Below are 21,352 nucleotides of genomic sequence, written 5' to 3'. Positions count from 1 at the left end.
TTTTATTTTACTTATGATTTCTTTTTTGTCTTTAAAATGACGGCACGTACTTTTTTCTTCCGTAGTTATATTTTTTATACCGAATTTTGTGTTAAATGATTTCATTTTATGTGCCATTAATTGTTAAATTTTAATTTACCGTTTTCTTAAGCGTAATTACATTCATAATTATTAAAGGTATTTATTATGTCACTGTATATCGGAAAAACATTGTTTTACATGTATTACCGATGTAGATGGTAATATAACAAAAATAGTACCGTTTTAAATACAAAAAACGTGTTGTTTTAATTATAAATATACGAAATTTAAAAATATAAAGCATTTATAAAGCAAATAATTATAAGAGTATAATTTTTGGAATAATAAAACAGTTGTTTTATTTTACTGGATTTCTTTTATTAAATCCCATTATAATATAATTTATTGTTCTACAAATATTATTTGAAATCATAGTTTTTGAGTCTCCGTATTTTTTTTGTTGATACTTACTTTGATTTTAAATCGACTTTAATCTCAGAATATATGTGGATTTTGAACTGGATTTAAAATTGTTTGAGTTGAGATCAAACTCTGAAGTATTTGAATAAGAAAGATGGATTCTAGGTAATATTGCTTAATATAAATATCTCTACCTATATTTGGTAAAATATATTTTTGTCAAATAACGATATTTTTTAACAGGAAATAGTTCCACAGACTTAATCTGATTTTCTTTTAAATATTTATAAATATAAACAACACAAGTAATATTAATTTAACTTATTCTTGCTTTTTAAATATACTTTCCAACAGTATTTACTGCCTGGATTTACACAGGCCTTTTATGTAAACATTCTTATAATCTTTGCTCTCCTTGTTGTTCATTCAATATTCAAAATTATTAAACAAACTTTTCGTGATTTTAATTAAAGTTCTTATGTAACCCTACAGTGCATTAAATTTATGTTTTAAAAAACAAGCATGTAGATATAAAACAAAATCAAAAGTTTAATCTCGAGTTCTAGCCGTATTGATAGTATTTTTCATAGGTTGCTTTCAATTGTTTTTTAACTATTAAATGCTTTTTTTTTAACTTTTTTAAAATTTTTTTTCATTTAAATAAACTTTAAATTATTGGGAGAAGTTTGTAAAATAAAAAATAACATTGAAAATAAGTAACTGACTTTTGTTATTCCTCCAACTTTCATTTAATCTAAATCTGTGTCATTTATCTTTATTGGCTACTTATTGAAAATATTGGACTAAGTGGTTAGCTGAATTTGTTCAAAGTATTTTTATAAAAAAATTATCGAGAAACCAACCTTTTAATCTTGTATTAATTTCAATGATTTGATTTAGCATGAATCAATTAAATAATTCGTACGTTTGGAAGTTGAAACATTGTTGATTTTATAAATTTTGTTTGACACAATGTCTCAAAATTCATGAAAAGGAAAACAAATTATTATGAAATGAAAAAACTTGTAAAAAAAATAAAACTAGAAGAAGTTTGTAATATATTTTAAATATTATAAATCTTGAGTTAGTGAATACCATTTTTTGAAGTAAATTTTTCGCGAACATCAGAAAAATAAAAATAGAATTTTATTATTTATAATGATATAAAAAAGTAAAAGCACATACATAATAAATTATTAATTAAAAGAAAAATTATTCAAGAGTTTATTTATAATCCAAGATAGCAAAATAAGTAATAAAAAAAAGAATTTAATATTTCAGCAATAAAATTATTGAATACTAATCTCATTAAACTTAGTTAGATGAGCCTCAAGTTTCTCCTTCTGATTATTTGAAACTGAAATTAATGAATTTTTCAAATGATAGCATGTATCATTATAAAGTATATTTGACAGCTTTTTAATACAAGATTTCCAGGCATTATTATATCTTTGATTGTCGTTTGAATTGATACCTAAATCTTTGAAGTGAATTTGAACAACATTTTCACTATTTGCGTAAAAGTACATTTCCCATGTAATTAAAAGAACAAAATGAGGAATTTTAAATAAACTGTTTACGGAGGAGTTGTACGTAGTTATTGAGCGCAGTGCATTAATTCTAACCTTTGTAAGCTCTGAATTATTCATCACAATAGAACAAAGTGTATTCCAAACATTTTCAAAGACTTCTATCACTTTTTTAAATTGAATATCATTTGAAGAAAATGATTCAATAATTACTTTATTGAAACTGTTGTTTTGGAATAATATTCCAACGGAGTAAATTGAATTCCATTTAACCTTATTCAATTTAAAAGAATTAAACCTTATTTGAAAAATATGATGATGTACCAGTTCAAGTAACCAAAGTAGTAATTCATAGTCTTTCATAGAAAAACATGTCAATCTTGAAAAATGGCCGAATGCTCTTATTATTTCAGATATGTTCAATATATTATTATTTAATTTACGGTTATTTTTACTTAGATCTATGAAAAATGATTTATACTTATAAATTAAATCCTTCCAGTCTAGAATACAGTTAATTTCTATTCTTTTGCTTTCATCAGTGGGTTTCTCGAAATCTATGAGATTCAAATTTCTCTTTGAGTTGCATATGGAACATATAATAACCCCATTCTCCTTTACTTCGTGATAGTCACTTATAAATATTATTGCCTTGTTAATATTTATTAGTACAATTTCATTAAGTTCATTCACATCCAAGAGTTCGATAAACGATATTAGTTTGCTTGTCAAAGAAAATTCAAAATTTTGAAATGTTTCGAAAGGCTTAATTAATGAACCTGAATTCCCACAAAAACAGAGTAAGTTTTTTATAATAAAAGGGAGCAACTTATCACTTAAATCCTTTTTTAATAAATGAAAAATAAAATTAAGAAATGTTCCGTTTTTGCCTAATTCGCTTTTGCAATAAACTTTCTCAATTATTATTGGATTTAATAATGAGAATATATTTAATATCTCACATAGTATATCAATGTTGTCTATGTTATTACAATTGTTTATATTGTGTGAAGATAATATATGTGGATTAGCAATAAAAATATGATGTATAAATGAATTTACCAAATCCAAAATAATCGAATGTAACTCCTCGTCATTTACCAAAATAGAATTATTTCTACTTTGTAAATCTGCAAATGGATTTAACATTGTGTCATATACTTGTGAATTATTTAATTCGTCCCTTCCTTCTGATATACATCTATATTTATCAAGCAAATTATATGCAACTTTAGCTGTTTTTATAAATATGGCTCTGTCAATTTTGCTAATGTTTGTTAAATAGTATTTGATTATTTCTACCAATAAAATAAATTGTTTTTTTTTATCAAAGTCACGAAAAATCAAAAATGGTGCATAAATAATAGATTTTAAAAAAAAATTCATACTTTCAATTACAATATTAATCATTCTACTCTGTGATTTTTCACTATTTTCCAAAGCAGAACAATAAATGTTACCCATGTTAACCTTAATCAAAGATTTATTGAGTTCAAGTATATTTAGAAACGATAAATAAAAGTATTTTCCTGTTAATTCTTCATCAACCATAGAGTCCTTATTCAAACTAACTAAATTAGAAAACAATTGCAACGACGGTATCGTCAAATTTGGATCTTCAACTCCAATATTTATTAGTAACGAAAGTGAATTTAAAAAGCTACTATCGTTATCAATGAAGTGATTAGTCCAAAACAAAGGTGGAGTGCTACTCACTATTTGTGAGAAAGTTTTAATCAAAGTTATTTTCGTTTCAATATCACACTTGTTTGACAAAAAAAGCATATTTCCAAATACAATAAGAGAACTTGTGAGATTGACAATATTGTTTAAAAATGAAAACGCACTTGTATCTTGAAAGTAATCAGGTGTTTTTGAACTCAACAACTGTATCATGTTCTTAAACCTCAATATTGGGGCGGAAAAAATGGATTGTATGCAAATTATAGTATTAATTCTTATTTTTAAAGAGCTGCTAAACAAAAGATAAACAAGAAAAGGTACGTCCTTTCTTCCGGAAAATTTAGGCGTTAAATATCTTTCAACTCTGTCAACTTGATCTAAATCTATTCCATCAATGTTTCCGGGAAAAAGAATAATGTCCCAACTCTCAGTAAATTCAAGTTTATATATTCTAAATAATAAACTAAGACAGTGTAGAGACATCCATTGTACTTTTTCTATTAAATCAATGTTATTTGATTTTTTCTTAAATGATAAATATTTAACCAATATTAACACAATAGAAAGACTACTTGTTGAGGACCTACTAATAAATCCCTTATTTTTCTCCAAAAAACTCCTCATTTTCTCAAACATTAAGGATATCTCCTTGACAATTTCATATGTGTAGTGCAAATTATCAACTTCTGGACTTTTCTTTTCTGTAATTTTTTGTATTTGTAAATCATTATTAAACTTTAAAATAACATTTTCATTAATATAATAATTGAAATTAATGTCTATTCCCATGAGTTTTTCTAGAATAATTTTAAAACAATGCAATATTGAATTCCAAACTTCAAAAACCTCCAATTGGGAATTGTCCATAGTTGAATGAAATTCAAAAAGTTGATTAATATTTCTAAAGTTTTCAAAAAAATCAAAATAAATATCTGGGAAAGGTAATTTACCGTCATTGTTCATATTCTTCAAAAACTCTTGGCATATATTTATTGTGTTTAAAAGCACCATCTTTCAATAATAGACTAGATTTTAGAAAAATGTATAATCTGATTAATAAAATTCATATAGTTTGTGGTAATCAGAACATTTTTTGAATTTCTTTACATTTCTTTTTAGACTTCAACTAAAATTTCAGACATTTCACAACACTTATAAGTTACTTTAGCGCCATTTGTTAGTAATAAAAAAAGATGAAGGAAATTGATAAAGTGAAAAGTAATTATGACTATGAACAGATTTTAGTAGGAGAAGACATAGAAATAGGGGTATGTGGAGTAGAAAACAACCTTATTGTCAAGAAAAAGCAAATCAGGAATGAATTTTTTGGTGAAATACAAGATGTAAGAATATTGTCTCCATTGGACTTTGTCTACCCTATTTCCAAACAATTGTGTTGTGACTCAATTTCAAGTGAAGCAGCAAATTTAATAACTTACATAATTGAATTTCGTTTAAGGCAAATTTTGGAGGAATCTATAAAGTTAGCCTTTCAAAGAGGTAGTTATAGTTGTTCAAATGATAAGAACTCATTGCCTTTTATTTCATTTGGAGATGTATTGGGTGCAATGAGATATTTGTGTGGGTCTCCGAATGTTATATGGAGTTCTGAAAAGCCATTAAGAAATTATTACATTAATGCTGAACAGGTTAAAAAACCAGACTCGGTCATAAGTGAAACGAATATAGATATATTTCAAGCACTCCCAGGGAGGACAATGAATTATATAACGTGTTGTTCTTACTCAGAGAAGCAACTAGATTTTATTCTGAGGTTGCATGATAAATCTGGTGAAAATGAAAATTTTTTAAATGATACTTTTCATAATATTGTAAATGAATCTATTAAAATTCCATTTGATAATCCGAAAGTTTCACTTCACTGGTTAGCAGTAGATGGCAAATTTGTGATTAATCCTGAAAATGATTCCGAATTTATTAAGAAAATTTCAACACAAACTAATGAAATTATTTTAGCAGATATGCATTCGGAAGATAAACTTATTAAACTAGATGATGAAATTAAAATGAGTGACTTTGGAATTTTAATAAGTAAACTAGACAATGAATATTTGTTGGATGACAAGAAGTCGTTCCTGAATTATATTAATTCTATGTTTATGCGTATTATTAATGGAGAATATTTTTGTTGGAACTACACTGAAAATAATGCAAGTTTTTCTGTATTAAATCATATTCTAAATACATACGGACTTTCTGAAAAGGACTTTAATTCTGTAACGACAGTTATTTCTGCATATGAAAGTAGAAAATTCTTGAATGATAATACTGAAAATTGCTTCCGAGGCCATGGATATATGGATAAAATAGTTTTAGATTGTGAAGATTTTTATACAACTAATCAAATTAAAGATGTTTTTTTACAGGAGGAACGAGAAAAAAATGAATTCAATTCAAAAATTAATGACATTTTCAAGATAATCGAAAACAACTCTGATATTGAAACACTGTTGCCTTACATAATATATTTTGTATATTACAATACTCTAAAAATTTCAAAATGTTTCGAGGAAAGTGGTCATCTACCAAAAAGTGGTTCTTTGAGATTACTAATAAAAATATTAACATCTGTAGTTAAAAATAAAATGAGCCGAAATACTTCTTTTTATTTACACAATATCATTGAGTCTTTACTTAGAATTATGACAATGAACCCAAAAAGAAAAGTTTTGAAGTCAATTGATTCCTCTTGTATATCGACCTATTGTTTGATTGACAATATTTATTCTAGGTATGAGGCCAGTAAACTAATTGAATTCATTATTGGAACTTGCTGTAACAATCTTCCATTAGGTGGTGCAAGATTAATCCATAAATTCAGCAAAGCTTTTGAAAAATTGTTGGACAACCGTATTTGTCATATGAATAACTGCAATTGTTTGCACATTGCATCCTTATATGGTTTGGTGTGTGGAATAAGAAGCTTGGGAGATATTTCAGTGACATCTATTTTATTCCCGAAATTACTTTCAATATTTTCTATAAATCCTAGAGGATATAATGAAAGCGTTGCATATATTCAATTGCACATGGAAATATCATTCCTGCTATGTAGTACACTCAATCTCTTGTTTAACAGATTAGAGGATTCAAAAAAGGATAATTCAGAAGAAATCATTTTCATTTTTTGGGAAAAACTCGTAAATAATATTGAGAATATAATAGGTGATGGAGTACTTCCAATATTACTCAAATTATCTATTTTCCAGAAGAATTCATTTTTAAGCAGAATTACAAAGGCGATGTGTTTCATGGATAAGTGCATATATTTTGATAAAGTTGACAAGCATATTTTATGTCCAGATCTAAGAAAGAATTTGAGTAAAAATTACAAGTTAGTCTCAAAGCAATACGTTGATAAATTCCTTAAATTCTACAACTCAAAAAGATTGAAACTATCTGAAAACAATATTTATCAAAAGATTGGTATGGAAACTATTAGTTCTATGTTCGAGGTTACTATTTAACCTCAATTGCAATAATGCAATAAAAGAAATGACTAAATTAGTGATATTTTATTACCATTTTTAATATTAAAGTTGCTTCTAAAAAACTTGGTTTATGTACATTCAAGCCTATTTAATATAATTTTTGTTTATCATTTTATTTTGTGTGTGTTAGTTTCCTGTGTCTCACCCAATAGATTTTTTCAAAGAATAAAAAAAATGATAAGAGCAGACTTTATAAAAATAATATGTTTTTCAGTATCGATTATATCATTAGGTACAAACATTGTTAAATGTTCAGAAAGACTTAGAGTAACACCAGACGTAATAGAAAGTCTCCAAAACGGAAAAATGACACTTACGGAGGCTCTGGATCGCTATGTACTACCCAATGACATAATCGTGTCGTATCTACAAGCTAGTTCGAAGGAATCTCAGAAAAAAATGAGTGTTAACTTAAATGGAGTTTTAGCAGAAGTTTTTAGTATTGGGGACACGGTTTATATCGGAGGGATTCCTCCAAAGCCAGAAAATGAATTGACCATTTACGAAAGGTTAAGAGATCTTTCTGATCCCGGAAACCCAGGGAGAAGATGGTGTTGGAAATTTGTTAAGCATGCTCAGGTAAGTAGGTAAATAAACGACGGTGAAAACTATGAAAAAAAAATTTCTTTTTAGGCACCTTATAATTGGGGTCATATCACAAACTTTGAGAATTGTGAATTTTCTGGAGATGATTCAAGATATCAAATAACTGAGGACCAAATCTGTACCGGAACAGGTGGTATTGAATCTATCTCTATTTATCAAGGTTCCTTCACGAATTATGAATTATCTTGCATTGAAAGAAAGGTGGCTAGATTATCTTCAGCCGATTCATGTTGGGTTGTAGAAAAGGGATTAACACAAGAAATGATAAATAAGGCAGATATTTCACTTCAAAGAGGTATTCCAAACCAAGAAAGGCTAAAAATTTCAGCAAAGCCACATCTCATTTTAAAAAGACTGTTAGGCAGTCAGTCCAATGCATGTAATCCAGAAAATTTAGTTGCACCATTTAAAGGATTAGATGGTTCTTCACTAGTTGCATCGAGATTCAATCGTGCAAGTGGTGGAATTGAACTATTACAACGTTGTGATGGATCACAGTATAAAGAAGCATTAGTTGAACTAGAAGAAAACGATTTTGGAGACGTCGTGTGTATACCTGACCCACCCTCCCCTTCATGGCTTTGTTTAGGGTTAGTAGTGAATTGCAAATCTTTTTAATTATAGTAATAAAAAACTAGTCTAAGTATCTCACTGTATTCCTGACATCATCGAACCATTTACTCTTAATGGCATCATAGGCAGTAATTCTTTTTCCAGGGTCATAAATCAACATCCTAAAATGGTGTTATTTATTTTATATAAAAGAACTGGCACAACTTACATCTTGATCAATTCCTTTGCCTCATTTTCAAGAAAATGTATTTGTGTTGATGAATTCCTCAAAAGTTGTTTATCTATCCAATCTTCGTTTATTTCCCACTTCGGCCATTCAAAACTGAATTCAGGGAGAGAGGATATTCCTTTGTATATCTCTTCACTAGGTGTACCAAGTGTTTTGAATATCATATATAAAGTTGAAATTTCACTATCTCCCGGGAATAGCGGCTTTCCAATAAATAATTCAACGAAAATACAGCCAACACTCCATATATCAACAGAACAGGAATAGTTTCTAAGACCAAGTATTAATTCAGGTGCCCTGTACCACAGTGTAACAACTTCCCTTGTTAATGTTTTAAAGGGAGAAGATAATACACGGGCCAATCCAAAATCAGCTATCTTTACGGCTGGTATATTCGCATCAGTAACTAATATATTTTGTGGTTTTAAGTCTCTGTGAATCGTTCTACATGTGTGTAGGTGGTAGAGGCCATTTAGTATTTCAAATATTATATATTTAGTAAATTTAATTGGAGGGATTTTGCCTGGAAACATTGTGAGATAACGTTTTAGATCATAAGAAATATATTCAAATACGATGCTTACATTCTCTGGGGATATAATGATGTCATGAATACTTACCACATTAGGATGGTTGGTTTCACGGAGAATGGAAATCTCCCTCAAAGTTGTTGTTGATAATTCACCAGAACCATTTCTAAGAGTTTTTATAGCAAAAATCTCACCAGATTGTTTTTTTTTGCATTTATATACAACTCCATATGTCCCTTCACCAATGATATTTAAGTACTCGTAATCATCTAAAGAACTATAATTTGTTATACCTTCCCCTCCGAGTGCAAATCTAAGTGATTCATGAATTATCTTCCGAATCATGAGCTAAAAATAACTAATTAATTAAAGACCTTTTGTATGATGTTCAAATTTGAAACAAAAAAAAATACTATTTTTAATCACTTACAAATTATCGATACCATTATAAGTGTGCATGAATTTTACTATTGCGCCACAAAAGATGACTCATTTAACAAATTATATTTTCAATTTCTGGAAGTTTTGCTTCCATAAGAAAAATGAACTGGACCTTGTTTAGCCTTTGTAATTGCTTCCCACCACGCAGAGAATCCAACTGAATCCCTTGAATTGTATAAATCAGAGTTGTAATCTTTACAGAGTTTTCTAAATCTTTCGTTTGCGGTCTGTAGGCCAAGACACTGAATTTTAGTTTCATATCTTCCCTTAGTAGCTCTTACTAACAGCAACCAAATTGGTCCTTCTTTCTTCAAAGTTACTGTGCAATTATCACAATGAAATTCAAATTGGAGTAGCGTTTTGTCCCACGTTACAAACTCTGTTGTCACTGTACAATGAACTTCATCACTCATACCAACATTTTTGTTCGAGACCTTGTCATTACGTGGTCTGAGTGGTGAACTCCATCCACAAAATAGTGTCTTTTTATTCGGTTCCCCCTCACCTGTAGGGGAAAACACCCAATCCAGTGTTCCCTCTATAGCTATGTGAATCGCAGATAAGGTATAAATTAATCTTGAAATAATCTCATCGTACTTATACTGGTCGCTTACGTTGATAACTTCAGATGGAAGGTCGTATTTACAATGAATTGCATACAATCTGCCATTTTGTTTAATTATATTGTAAACCTGATGCAATGATGACTCAAACTTTAGAGGCGAGTAATCATACCATAATGACCTTGGTGGTTTAGAATCAAGCAATTCATTTGCAGTTGATACATCACGAGCAGTAGGTGATCTCGTCATAAGGTGTTTATTATTATCCCAAATAACTTTAACACATTGTTTAAGTAAAGAGTATGGAACATCCAAGATGACCGCTTCAATGTGTGGATAAGTATAGAAAACCTCTGCTAATGCATCATCAATATTATTGTTGTCTTTCAATTGGTCGATGAAATAAATCGGCGGAGAGGAGTTAAAAACTTCATTTTCTTGACTACAAGTAAATATTTCCTCGAGGTTGTCAAAAGCCTTTTTGGCATTTTCAATAGTTGAAATAGTTGGCAAAACACCAATGCAATTGTACATGGGATCAAATTGTAGAGTTGGAATAATGTCAGTAAATATCCAAGAAGTATAACAACCTACAATAATAAAATTAAGACGTCTAGAAGAGTTAAGGTATTCTGAATTAAAATCCAATGCAGGGGAATATTCAGGATCCAGTTTAAGTGCCTCATTACAAAAGAAGAATGCCTTCTTCCAATTTCTTTGTGATTGGTAACATTTTGCTAAATTAACAAAAGTAGATGGATGTTTATATTCTGGGCAGCATCTCAAACTTTCATTGTAGTAAAAGATTGCCTCATTAATAAAACCTCCTTTTAAACAAATCTGTGCCAAAACGTCGAAAACATCAATATTTGATTCAAGTGGATATACATTCTTATATACACTCCTTAAGTCATGTATGATGTCTTCCCTTTGTCTAATATTTATGTCATTAATAGCTGATAATATCCCATTTTTAAGTATCCAAAGTATAAATGGGTCGTGATTACTATATCTAAGGACTCCTAAGAAAGGTTTTAGTCCTATTGAACAAGAATGTAATTCTAAATCAACTCTCTCAAATCCCTTTTGAATTCCTAGAAGATTATCAGGAATAAGATCTTCTAGACTGTCAATAAAAGACCCGATTGTTCTTGGAAAAAAAGACTTTTTTTTCCCTAAAATGCAAGTAATTTGAAATGTATCTTTATAATTGGTTGCAATAGAGGTGCCGCCAACATTGTCGAAGTATTTTTTCATAGCATCTAAGTTCACCATGAAACTCATACATCCATGGATCGCAATATGAGGGGGTCTAATTGAGATGAACTCAGTGTCATCTGGGTACCCTTTATCACCAATCAAAATACATATGTTTCCGTTAGTGTATTCAAAAAACTTTCTTAACATTCTAATTGCACCAATTGGAAGCACAAATGACATCTCTCTATTCAACATCAAGTAGGATTTAACAATTTCATAAAGATTAGCGTCGTAATTTGCATATTTTAATATTCTAAGGTCTCTTTCTGAAAATTTAGAACTACCATCATTTTCAAAGTTAGAAATTTTCAAATCTTTATTGACTTCCATTTCATTAGTTGGGTAAGTTTGATCATCTAAATAAGAAAGATCCTTCCAATCCCAAATCAAAGTCATTCTTTCGGCAATTTTTGGATGGGTCAAATCCAATTCCTTTATAGTTGAGTAAACAGAAACCATTGCTCTGGAAACATTTTTATCGTCGCTGATAGCCAATGCATCCGTCAAAAGCGAATCAAGAACGTAATTACAAACTAAAACAATACTTGAATCCGGAGGTATCTGTTCATTCTTATCTATTCCTACAAAAATATCTTTAGGCTCTGAAAAATTTCCATTAAAACAGGCGAAATCAAGCCACCCCTTTTCAACAAATTGTAATAACACACTAGAATCTCTAAGTAAAAATGAAAAACTGACCTCCATAGCGTCTGTAAAGATGTATTTAAATGGTACATCAGTGTATCCGAGGTCCTCCCATACGGGAGCATATTTCTCCAGTGCCCTCAGTAACAGATAGGTAAATCTTCCATGCCCACCCCCAATCTCAATAATATATACTTTTTTAAATGATTTTCTAGATACATGTTGGTCCATAATAAAACTATGAATCAATCTTGCGTATCCATTTGCAAGACGGCTGTTTGAAGTTATGAAACTTGGCACTTGATTTTTTCGCCAGGCATCTATAGAGACCGTCTCATAATATCTCTCTAGAATTTTCCACAAACATGAGTTAGGAAGTTCTACACTGTCTTCAACTAAATGTTTAGAATCTGGATAATCTTCTATAGTTACTTCCCTTCCGCAGCTTGTACTCATTATAAAAAAAAAGGATTACAGACTAACAAAGGGTTCCAAAAGTTTTATTCAATAGCGCTATTTGGACATTCCCGCCTCTATCTATTTGTGGGGTGAAAATTTATTATTTAAACTTACTCAAGGCCTAATAATAACTTGAAGTTTGTGAAATAATTTCAAGAGTTCATTTCCTGCATGCAAATAAGACTCGTTACACTTGGATTTTCATGAAGATTTCAGTCAAACCGATTGATTTTTTAAAATCAACAATATTGATTCGCGCCAGGGATTCTGACCTTTGAGAATTAGTTTAAGTGGTATCCAATAAGATATAAAGATTCGACTTAGTAAATATGAATGAAAACATAATAGGGTTGATTTGCGTTTTTGGGATCTATTTTTTTTTTATTATTTATGGTATAGTACAGGAAAAAATCCATGCATTGGGGAACAAAAGTATTGGAGATAGATTCAATTATAGTATATTTTTGGTCTTTTGTTTTTGTTTGGTCAATACATTTGTTAGTTTTTCAGTTGTTGAATTTAACAATTGGAGAGTATGTTCTGGTGAACTTAGAAATTCAAAAAGGGGTAATAATAGAGAACTCTCAAAAAATAAAAAAACTAATATTTTTGGTTTTTCGTCAGACTGTTTGTTACAAATTTTATTGACGTCAATAAGCTATGTTTCAGCAATGGTTCTTACAAATTTAGCATTAGGTAAGGTTAATTATCCAACTCAAATTCTGGTTAAGTCGGCAAAGTGTGTTCCAATTATTGTTGTTGGAGCTCTGTATTTCAAAACCAAATATCCTTGGTACGACTATTTAACTGTAGTTGTAATTACAATTTCTCTATCTTGTTTCAACATGATGCAAATAAAAACTAACAAGGCTGGTACAGTGCAGACACTTTCTGGAGTCGTTTTGTTAGGTGCTTCTTTAATTTGTGATGGGTTAACTGGACCAAGACAAGATAAATTGATAAAAAGATATAATGTTCCTTCGAATATATTGATGTTTTATACAAACTTATTTGCAACGATCTTGTGTGGTGTTCTATCTATTATTTTTGAGGGTTATCAGCCATATTATTTTATTTCTAGGTTTCCTTCAACTCCATATTATATTTTGGCATTGTCTTTAACCGGTACGTGTGGACAGTTTTTTATTTTCCAGTCTCTAACTAGATTCGGGTCTTTATATTTGGCTATTATAACAACTACAAGAAAGTTTTTCACGGTGTTAATTTCAGTTGTTCTGTTTGGGCATCAGTTGACATTTGGACAATGGCTATGTGTAATTGCAACTTTTATTGCATTAGGAATACAAACTATTTTCTCAAGAAAAGCGAAGGAAAAGATTAAAAAAATTTAAATTATTATACTTTAACTAACTCATTACGATGAAACGGTCTATAATCCTAATTACAAGTTTAGTCTTTATTTTTGTTTTAGTAATCTACAAGCTAAATACTCTGTTTTTTTCTAGCTTTAATTAATGCTCTTTTAGCTTCTCTTTCTTCTTCCTTTTCTCTAATTGCGGCTTCTAGGTTACTTGTTTGTAAGGCCTGTGACAATCTCACTTTATTCGCGGTACCCTTTATTGCCCTTTGTAACCTCCTTAAAAGCTGTTCTGCCTCATTTGTAGTGACTTCAAGTAACTGTAGTTCCTTAAATACATTGTTTTCCCATTGTGAAACAAATTTAGAGTAGTATCCAGTGGATGATGTAGTCATTTTGAATTCTTTTTCTACATTTCTAAATCTGTCGATAAAACTTTCTGCTTCATATTCGGCCCACTCTCTAATGAATTCAGGCGATGATTCCCATTGCTCATCCGAAATCTCTGCTAATTTAGAAACTGTTTTGTCAGGTTTTGTGTTAGTTTCTTGTTTTTCCTCATATTTTTTTCTATCTATTGGGTCATCCTCGCCATAGTCAATTCCAACATTTTCCCAAATATCTCTTTCACTAATCTGAGTGTTCAGTCCCGTGATGTTTTTTATGTATTTTTTGTATTCTTCTGAAAGCCTGTGATTGTAACTGTCTGTTACTATTTTAAAAATTCTATTGACATCTTCTGATTCCTTCTTTGATAGCCAAAGACCCCTGAGTATAATAATGGCATTAACAGGCAATATAATATATATAACTGCGAACATTAGAGGCAAAATAACAACAATAGTTAGTGGAGGGGAACAATTATAACCCTCCAAATAGTCAAAATTTCCTGTAAAAATGTCTACTACTGTAGTCAGAGCCTCATAAGAAGTTGAATATTTAGAGTTGCAAAGGGAAAAGTTAACAAAAACCAATATCATTAATCCAATAAAAATAAATGTGATAAACACAAAAGTTAGGAATAGAGGCGCAATACACCTGGAATATGAGTAAACTATGAATCTGAAGTTATTTGATATTGATGCAAAAGGACCAATCAACCTAATAACCAACAACCAAATCAATGTAATATTTAAGTAGGAAAGGCCAATAGTTAATTCATACAACTTGTCAAACATACTTAGTGATATTTTTGAATTTATAGATGCAAATTTGTAGTAAAAAATAACTATGTATAAGCAAGTTCTCGCAAGTATCAGTAATATTATCAATAAATCGTTAATCCTAGATACATCTGAGAAAATGTAATTGAAAAATGAGAATGTAGTTGAACGAGTTGATCTACCTAAAGTTTTTGGTGAATTTCTATATATTTTGATAAACTTTTTACACTCTAATGAAAAAACCACAATGTATGCAATGGTAAATAGGAAAATAATCACTTCAATTGATACTTTAATGTATTTGTTCATACTTCTTTCGAAAACCTGAAGCAATATATTAGTTGGAGTTTCACTTAGAGATCCTGCCAGATTATTCGTAAAACTAATTCTGACAAAATTAACGATTTGGTCTTCCAAAATCAAGGCAGGTAAAAGTACATCAAAATATACAACTTGTGGATATTGCAAAAGTTCACTTAGCATCTCGTATAAATTATTAAAAAAACTCAAAAAATTATCTGGTACTATTAATTTGAAATAATATCCAGGATAACTCAATATTCTTTTATCACTATATTCCATATTAAAACTATTTATCATTTTGCTGTCTTTATCATTGTAAGAACCAGATTCACTATTAGAAGTATGAAAAAATTTGAATAGATCGTTTTCTGTAACAACTCCGTCATATAAATTTGCCAATGACCTCTCTTCTGAAGTAACAACAGCTCTAAACAGTATCCCTGGATCTTGCTCAAAATTTAAAAGCAAGTTCTGGTTAAAAATGATTGTAGGTTTTTTAACACTTGGATCAATATTAGGGAAGAGTATAGCTTCCTGTATTTCTGAGGTGTAGTTGTAAAGTATTCTGGAGATTGCAAGAGAAATCCAAAGAGAAATTTCACTCGGAGTTTCAGAATTGTAAATACTTAGAGATTCGCTAATAGATATATGTTTAGAAAGAGTGGTTGTATCATAGTATTTAGATTCAGTATTGGAGATAATGGGTTTTTGAACATTCGCATTTATCTCATTAAAAAACTCGTTCCAAGCAATAGAATTTAAATGTGCACCAATCAAATGCATTCTATATTCAATAATAGTTGATATAACCAAAAGTATTAAAAAAATAAAAATAATTATTCCAAACCAAATACTTTCGCCAATTTTGTCAATTTTTTCGGTGAATGTTAGTAAATTTTCCATTTTAGGGCACGAAGAGCTTGCCATTACATTGTTTACTTGCAAAGGTAATCCGTTTTGATCATTTAATCCTATTGAATATGAATAATTTTCATCTTTATTCCTTAAGTTAATGGATTGAGTGATATCAATTGAGCTTTCCATCGTGCCCACCATTCTGTACATGAGTTCCTGACTTGTACTGATTGAATTTCGTCCATCAAATGAAATAGTTCCAGGCTCTGAAAATATTGTCTTCCCAAAATTGAAAATGGAACTGTAATATTCATGAATAGATTTAGTAATTAGATTCTGTTGGGAATATTCTGTACTATTCGAATTAATAGTTTCTGAGTTACTTAAAGATTTTTGAGTGATTTGAGTTTGTGTATTTTTATTTTGTTCCTCCATTTCGCTTTTCATTTTTCTGACTTGTTCAAATACATCATATTTACTGAGTTCAATTTCTTTCCTTTGCTCTTTTGTGAAAAATTTCTTTTTAGAGAATAGCGTATCATATATTCGTTCAAATGGAGTAGATTGCGACATAAATTCAGAATATCTATTTCTTATAGTAAATAATTCATTTATTTCTGAATTGCTTTTTTCGATTGTGTTCATCTCTAGATTTTCATTTTCGAAATTTTGACTATTTTTATTAGAAATTTCTCCATAATTTATATACCAAGGAGAAATAAGTACTTTTGAAGAGTAGTTTTTAGAACAATTATCCCAACACCATTCAACAGTATCAACAGTTGAGTTGTATAAATGACATAATAAGGCAGATATATAGCTAGGAAATAAAATTCCAAAAAAAACAAATAATGGGATTATAAATAACCCTGTATAAGTATTAGAACGTGGTAATATCTCCCAAATAAAACTACAGTTACCCGTTATAATTAAAAGCATATGTAACATTATTGATGAAATTGTAGAAAATATTGAACAATAATTTCCAAGTATGATAAGACCAACATAACCATAACAAATAGCGAGCAAAATCCCAATAACAGCTGCAAGAAGAGTAGGAAGTACCAATTTTTTTACAATTACAGTAATAGAAGTGGCATGTTTCCTTGAAAGTTTTATTGAAATAAACCAAAAAAGTTCCCAAAGCATAATTATCGTACTGCAGCATCCAGTTACTCTATACAACGTAACACAAGTATACAAATGATTAAAATGAGCACTCTGTCTTGAGAACAAGGTATCAAGTTTTTTACTGTCTATATCTTCGATTTTAGACTGATCCAAATATAAATTTCGAAACCAGATCCAATTTACTAGTATGAAATATGTTATATATGCTGTTGCGCTTACAAGAAATAGGATAGACCCTAAAAGTGCAAACATTCTGTTTAAAGAGGATTTTATGGTCTTGAAAGGTGAAATAATTACATCTTTGTGTGTAATAATTCTGATGAGGCATACAAACATAACAAAAAAGGCAAGCACAAAATATATATATGAATATTTATTTGTCTTCACCAATAACGAATTAATACTTAAACTTGATGAAAAAAATCCAGTGATTGAACTTGCCTTCAATTTAAAACTTATGTAACTTTCTATTCCAAGAAAGGGATTATAAGTAAAAAAAGAAGTGTTTATATAAGTAATGTTTTCATTTCCAAAATAGTTTTCTTTTGTAATAATTTCATCAAAAAATGTGTATATTGATTCTGTATCATATGGATACAAATAGATCGTATTTTTATTCAATACTGCTCGCGCACTATTTATTACAATTTCTGGAACTTCATCATTTAAAAATGATATTTGCATTGTTACTGGTGTAGTTAACGGCGAGTTTAAATTTGATCTAAAATTAATGAAGGCCGGAAACAAAACTAGAGCAATCCATCTAATATAATCTGCCTTTGTAACTACGTCATTGACAGTACCCCTACCACATGGAAAAACAGTACTTTCTTTAATTGAATCAGATATATTTTTTTTTGAATCTATAATATAATCTGAGAATATTGTTGAGTAAAGGCTTTCAAAGCTACTCACTCCATTTTCATTTACAAATCCAATACATCCAGAGTTTAGGTTTGGTTGTAAATCAAATTTTTGTTTTGATAAATTGTCGAATATTGCATTTCTAACATCACCTGAAGAATCATAAACAGCAACAAAAATAATAAAGAAGAAACATATAGCAATAAACAACAAAAGATCTATAGTCTCTGGAATAGAATATGCAGTTCCACCTTCTTTCAAAATTCCATAGATTGAAGGTTCTGAATTAGATAATTTTTTCCATATAGAAACTAATCTCGATTGCAGTGTTTTTTCTTCTTTTGAAGACCACAATGTAATATTTGGGGTTAAGGCAAACGGAAAAATTTTTTCTCTATATGTTTCAATGCTAGAAAGAGGACGCTGATTATCGATATTAACCTCCAATGTTGATTGTATGTAGTATCTTTTAGCTTTTTTTTGCTTTATCTTTTCCTGTTTGAAAGAAGTTGGACGATTAACCGTGTATGTTGAATTTAAAATTGAAAATTTTACCTCTTCATTATGTGAATAACCATCATTTTCTTCATCAAATTTGACATATTGTTGATTAAGTTCACCAGGATAGTTCCCCCTATAATCAACAGTTGGATTTTGATTAGTATTATTCATTTGAAACACCTAAAATAATGGAACTAAACTGTGTTTCAACCTATATATATATATATATATATATATATACATATTTAGAGCTATTTTTATATTTACCTCAATAAATCTTTCTATAATCTATTTGTTTTCCATTCATAAGATCATGCAAATTTAGCGCCAAACATGTAAATTCTTTTTAGAGGATGTGAAACTTAAAGAACAATATTTAAGATAAAAGTCACAAAAATAACCACCAATTGTAAATAATTACTTTTATTTTGAAAAATATTAAATTTTCAGTGAAATTAAGATCAATTTTAGAATAGCAGGCTATATACGAAGGTAGAACATAAGCTTATATCTTATATAAAATATAAAACTTTTTAAAACTAATTTTATTTTTAACTTCAAAATAAATTTTTCGTCTTTTAATTAGTGGATCCAAAATATAGTGTTTATGTTAGCGCGTAATGTGCTCACAAATTACTGTAAAGAAAGGTTAAGTGAAAAAGATGTGAATAAAATTATAATATGTTCAATTCAGCTATCGTAACGAACATACATGTTAGAGGTTTTAAAACTTCATTTCAAATAGGTGTTTCGTTGGCAATTCTTTTTATTATTCATTGTTTACATTACTGTGGCTTCAAAAACACACCTTTTCCTATAAAAATAGATACGAGTGATATCATAAAATATGTAAATGGGGAACTATTCAATATACTTATTCCCATTTATATTTTTTCGTGTTCTTCAAAAATAAGAGAAATGAGTTTCAACAATTTTCGTAGTTATTTTAATTATTGCCTAAAATATATTGTCCCAGGTATAGTATATGTATTGTTGGCATTTATAATAAAATATCTAGATGAGATCCCTTTCAAAAAAGACATTTTGAGTTGGTATTTACCCTATCGTTTTGTGATGATAGTGGCTTTCATATATCAATTTTTTGTTTGTATGATAATGTACCCTATTGTCTCATTGTTAAATAGTGTTGATCAGGAAAATATTTTGGATGAGAATATTCAGACTAATGATTACTTCAGAGGTTTTGTAGACGGAGAATACCAAGAAGATGACTTTGGTGGAAAATTTGTAAGCTCAATCGTAAATCCTTTTTCGGGCTTGAAAAGTAAATTTGGGGTACGCAATTCAAAATTGGCATATATGATTTCGAATATTTTGGTATATTTCTTTCTTATGAATTTGTTTTACTATTTTTCACTTGATTCAGAAGTTTACATAATATACACTGTATTTTATTTAAGCATTTTTATTATATATTCCATGAAGCATATTAATAAATCTTCATTAAGTATAGTTTCGTACACAAGTTTGGTCTTCCTTTTTTTGTTTTTATATATTCAATCAAACATACAAGTATTAACTAAAGACAATGGTTCTATGTTATTTATTTCAATTTTTGTTTTTCTTTCATATTTTTTTATTGGATACAACTGTGATATTTTCAATTCTATGTATGGTACTAAGCTATACCACATAGAACTTTTGTCTTTAATTCCAGTTATTTACGAGAGGGCAAAAACAGAGCACAAAAATACTATTTTTTCCCCATTTTGCTTTCCTTTAGTTTCAGATAACGGAGAGTTTTTACTTAAAATAACTTATTCGTGGATTTTTATTTTATTAATATTGTATAACTTTAATGGTTTTCTGATGAACAAGTCAATAGATAGGAGGCTTCTTGATTACATCGAAAAAATTCCTTATATACTCATTTTATTTTCAACATCAGCATTCTTCATTTATGAGAGAGCTAGCATTTTAGATATATGGTATTAGAGTGTGCTTCATAATTTAAAATATTGTTATTTCGTTTAACAACTAATTCAGTGATTAATTGTATATAAGATATTCCTGTATAAGGATATATAAAACATTATTTTTAGTAATTTATATTCTTAATTTAAAATTTGAATATAAAGCTACAAGTTTCCTAGCTTAAAACATATTAAATTTGAAAAGGAATTATTAACAGATGTATTAGGAATGAAATATTGGCATTCACCACATTTATAAAGTATCTGAACTTGGAAAAAATAAGTAAGCTACATAATTAATTTACTTTTTTAAGCCGAATAAAAGTTGTATTTAATCTTAGTTTATAGCGTATGTAAAACTCGAGGTATTTTTAAGCACAATTGAATCAAGAAAACTCATTAAAAATGTAAGATTACTACAGTTTGGGTTGCAGATGTTCGCCATGGAGTATAAATTCTTTTATTTAATTTGTGTGAAAACCAAAATAAAAGTAACTATAACAACAAACATCATGCTAAAAGTAAATGATAAGATCATTTTTTCTAGAAATTTTAACAATTAAATAAAAGTTATATAAATTTAAAGTTAGGCAAGAGACATTGCGAAATTAAAAACTAGTGTTAAACTTAAATATAGATTTTATTCCTGATATTAGGTTAGTATAAGATACAGATAAACATTTTTATTATTGTCCGTTTCAAAAGATTTAAATGTATTACAAATGAAAAAAACCGCCATAAAATAGATATTTCCAGGGTAATTGATTTTCAACCTGGTGCTCTCGGTGGTTGTGTAAAGTAGTCGTTGACAG

At 29.0% G+C, this 21,352-nt stretch overlaps 9 protein-coding genes across 9 annotated transcripts; 5 read left to right on the top strand and 4 right to left on the bottom strand.

Annotated features, from left to right (window-relative positions):
* Positions 1-1,730: 1,730 nt before the first annotated feature.
* On the bottom strand, positions 1,731-4,664 carry FG386_002246 (uncharacterized protein; the record flags this gene model as incomplete). The annotated part of the gene is made up of 1 exon (XM_067341987.1): positions 1,731-4,664. One exon carries the CDS (start codon positions 4,662-4,664, stop codon positions 1,731-1,733), a length of 2,934 nt encoding a protein of 977 aa, XP_067197538.1.
* A 182-nt stretch (positions 4,665-4,846) lies between these two features.
* On the top strand, positions 4,847-7,141 carry FG386_002245 (uncharacterized protein; the record flags this gene model as incomplete). The annotated part of the gene is made up of 1 exon (XM_067341986.1): positions 4,847-7,141. The coding sequence occupies one exon, from the start codon at positions 4,847-4,849 to the stop codon at positions 7,139-7,141; it is 2,295 nt and encodes a 764-aa protein (XP_067197537.1).
* Positions 7,142-7,339: 198 nt separating this feature from the next.
* FG386_002244 (uncharacterized protein) lies at positions 7,340-7,756 on the top strand (the record flags this gene model as incomplete). Its single annotated transcript, XM_067341985.1, has 1 exon — positions 7,340-7,756. The coding sequence occupies one exon, from the start codon at positions 7,340-7,342 to the stop codon at positions 7,754-7,756; it is 417 nt and encodes a 138-aa protein (XP_067197536.1).
* A 276-nt stretch (positions 7,757-8,032) lies between these two features.
* FG386_002243 (uncharacterized protein) lies at positions 8,033-8,389 on the top strand (the record flags this gene model as incomplete). The annotated part of the gene is made up of 1 exon (XM_067341984.1): positions 8,033-8,389. The coding sequence occupies one exon, from the start codon at positions 8,033-8,035 to the stop codon at positions 8,387-8,389; it is 357 nt and encodes a 118-aa protein (XP_067197535.1).
* Positions 8,390-8,548: 159 nt separating this feature from the next.
* On the bottom strand, positions 8,549-9,448 carry FG386_002242 (cyclin dependent kinase A; the record flags this gene model as incomplete). The annotated part of the gene is made up of 1 exon (XM_067341983.1): positions 8,549-9,448. One exon carries the CDS (start codon positions 9,446-9,448, stop codon positions 8,549-8,551), a length of 900 nt encoding a protein of 299 aa, XP_067197534.1.
* Positions 9,449-9,612: 164 nt separating this feature from the next.
* On the bottom strand, positions 9,613-12,468 carry FG386_002241 (uncharacterized protein; the record flags this gene model as incomplete). Its single annotated transcript, XM_067341982.1, has 1 exon — positions 9,613-12,468. The coding sequence occupies one exon, from the start codon at positions 12,466-12,468 to the stop codon at positions 9,613-9,615; it is 2,856 nt and encodes a 951-aa protein (XP_067197533.1).
* A 332-nt stretch (positions 12,469-12,800) lies between these two features.
* On the top strand, positions 12,801-13,823 carry FG386_002238 (UDP-galactose transporter; the record flags this gene model as incomplete). The annotated part of the gene is made up of 1 exon (XM_067341979.1): positions 12,801-13,823. The coding sequence occupies one exon, from the start codon at positions 12,801-12,803 to the stop codon at positions 13,821-13,823; it is 1,023 nt and encodes a 340-aa protein (XP_067197530.1).
* A 91-nt stretch (positions 13,824-13,914) lies between these two features.
* FG386_002227 (uncharacterized protein) lies at positions 13,915-18,777 on the bottom strand (the record flags this gene model as incomplete). The annotated part of the gene is made up of 1 exon (XM_067341968.1): positions 13,915-18,777. One exon carries the CDS (start codon positions 18,775-18,777, stop codon positions 13,915-13,917), a length of 4,863 nt encoding a protein of 1,620 aa, XP_067197519.1.
* A 449-nt stretch (positions 18,778-19,226) lies between these two features.
* FG386_002216 (membrane associated protein) lies at positions 19,227-20,562 on the top strand (the record flags this gene model as incomplete). Its single annotated transcript, XM_067341957.1, has 2 exons — positions 19,227-19,254; positions 19,352-20,562. 2 exons carry the CDS (start codon positions 19,227-19,229, stop codon positions 20,560-20,562), a joined length of 1,239 nt encoding a protein of 412 aa, XP_067197508.1.
* Between the last annotated feature and the right edge of the window lie 790 nt (positions 20,563-21,352).

The sequence above is a fragment of the Cryptosporidium ryanae genome (assembly GCF_009792415.1).
Source record: "Cryptosporidium ryanae isolate 45019 chromosome Unknown contig_4, whole genome shotgun sequence".
NCBI classification, from domain to species: domain Eukaryota; phylum Apicomplexa; class Conoidasida; order Eucoccidiorida; family Cryptosporidiidae; genus Cryptosporidium; species Cryptosporidium ryanae.
The sequence above is the reverse complement of the archived record's forward strand: the minus strand, read 5'-3'. Positions and strand labels throughout refer to the sequence as shown.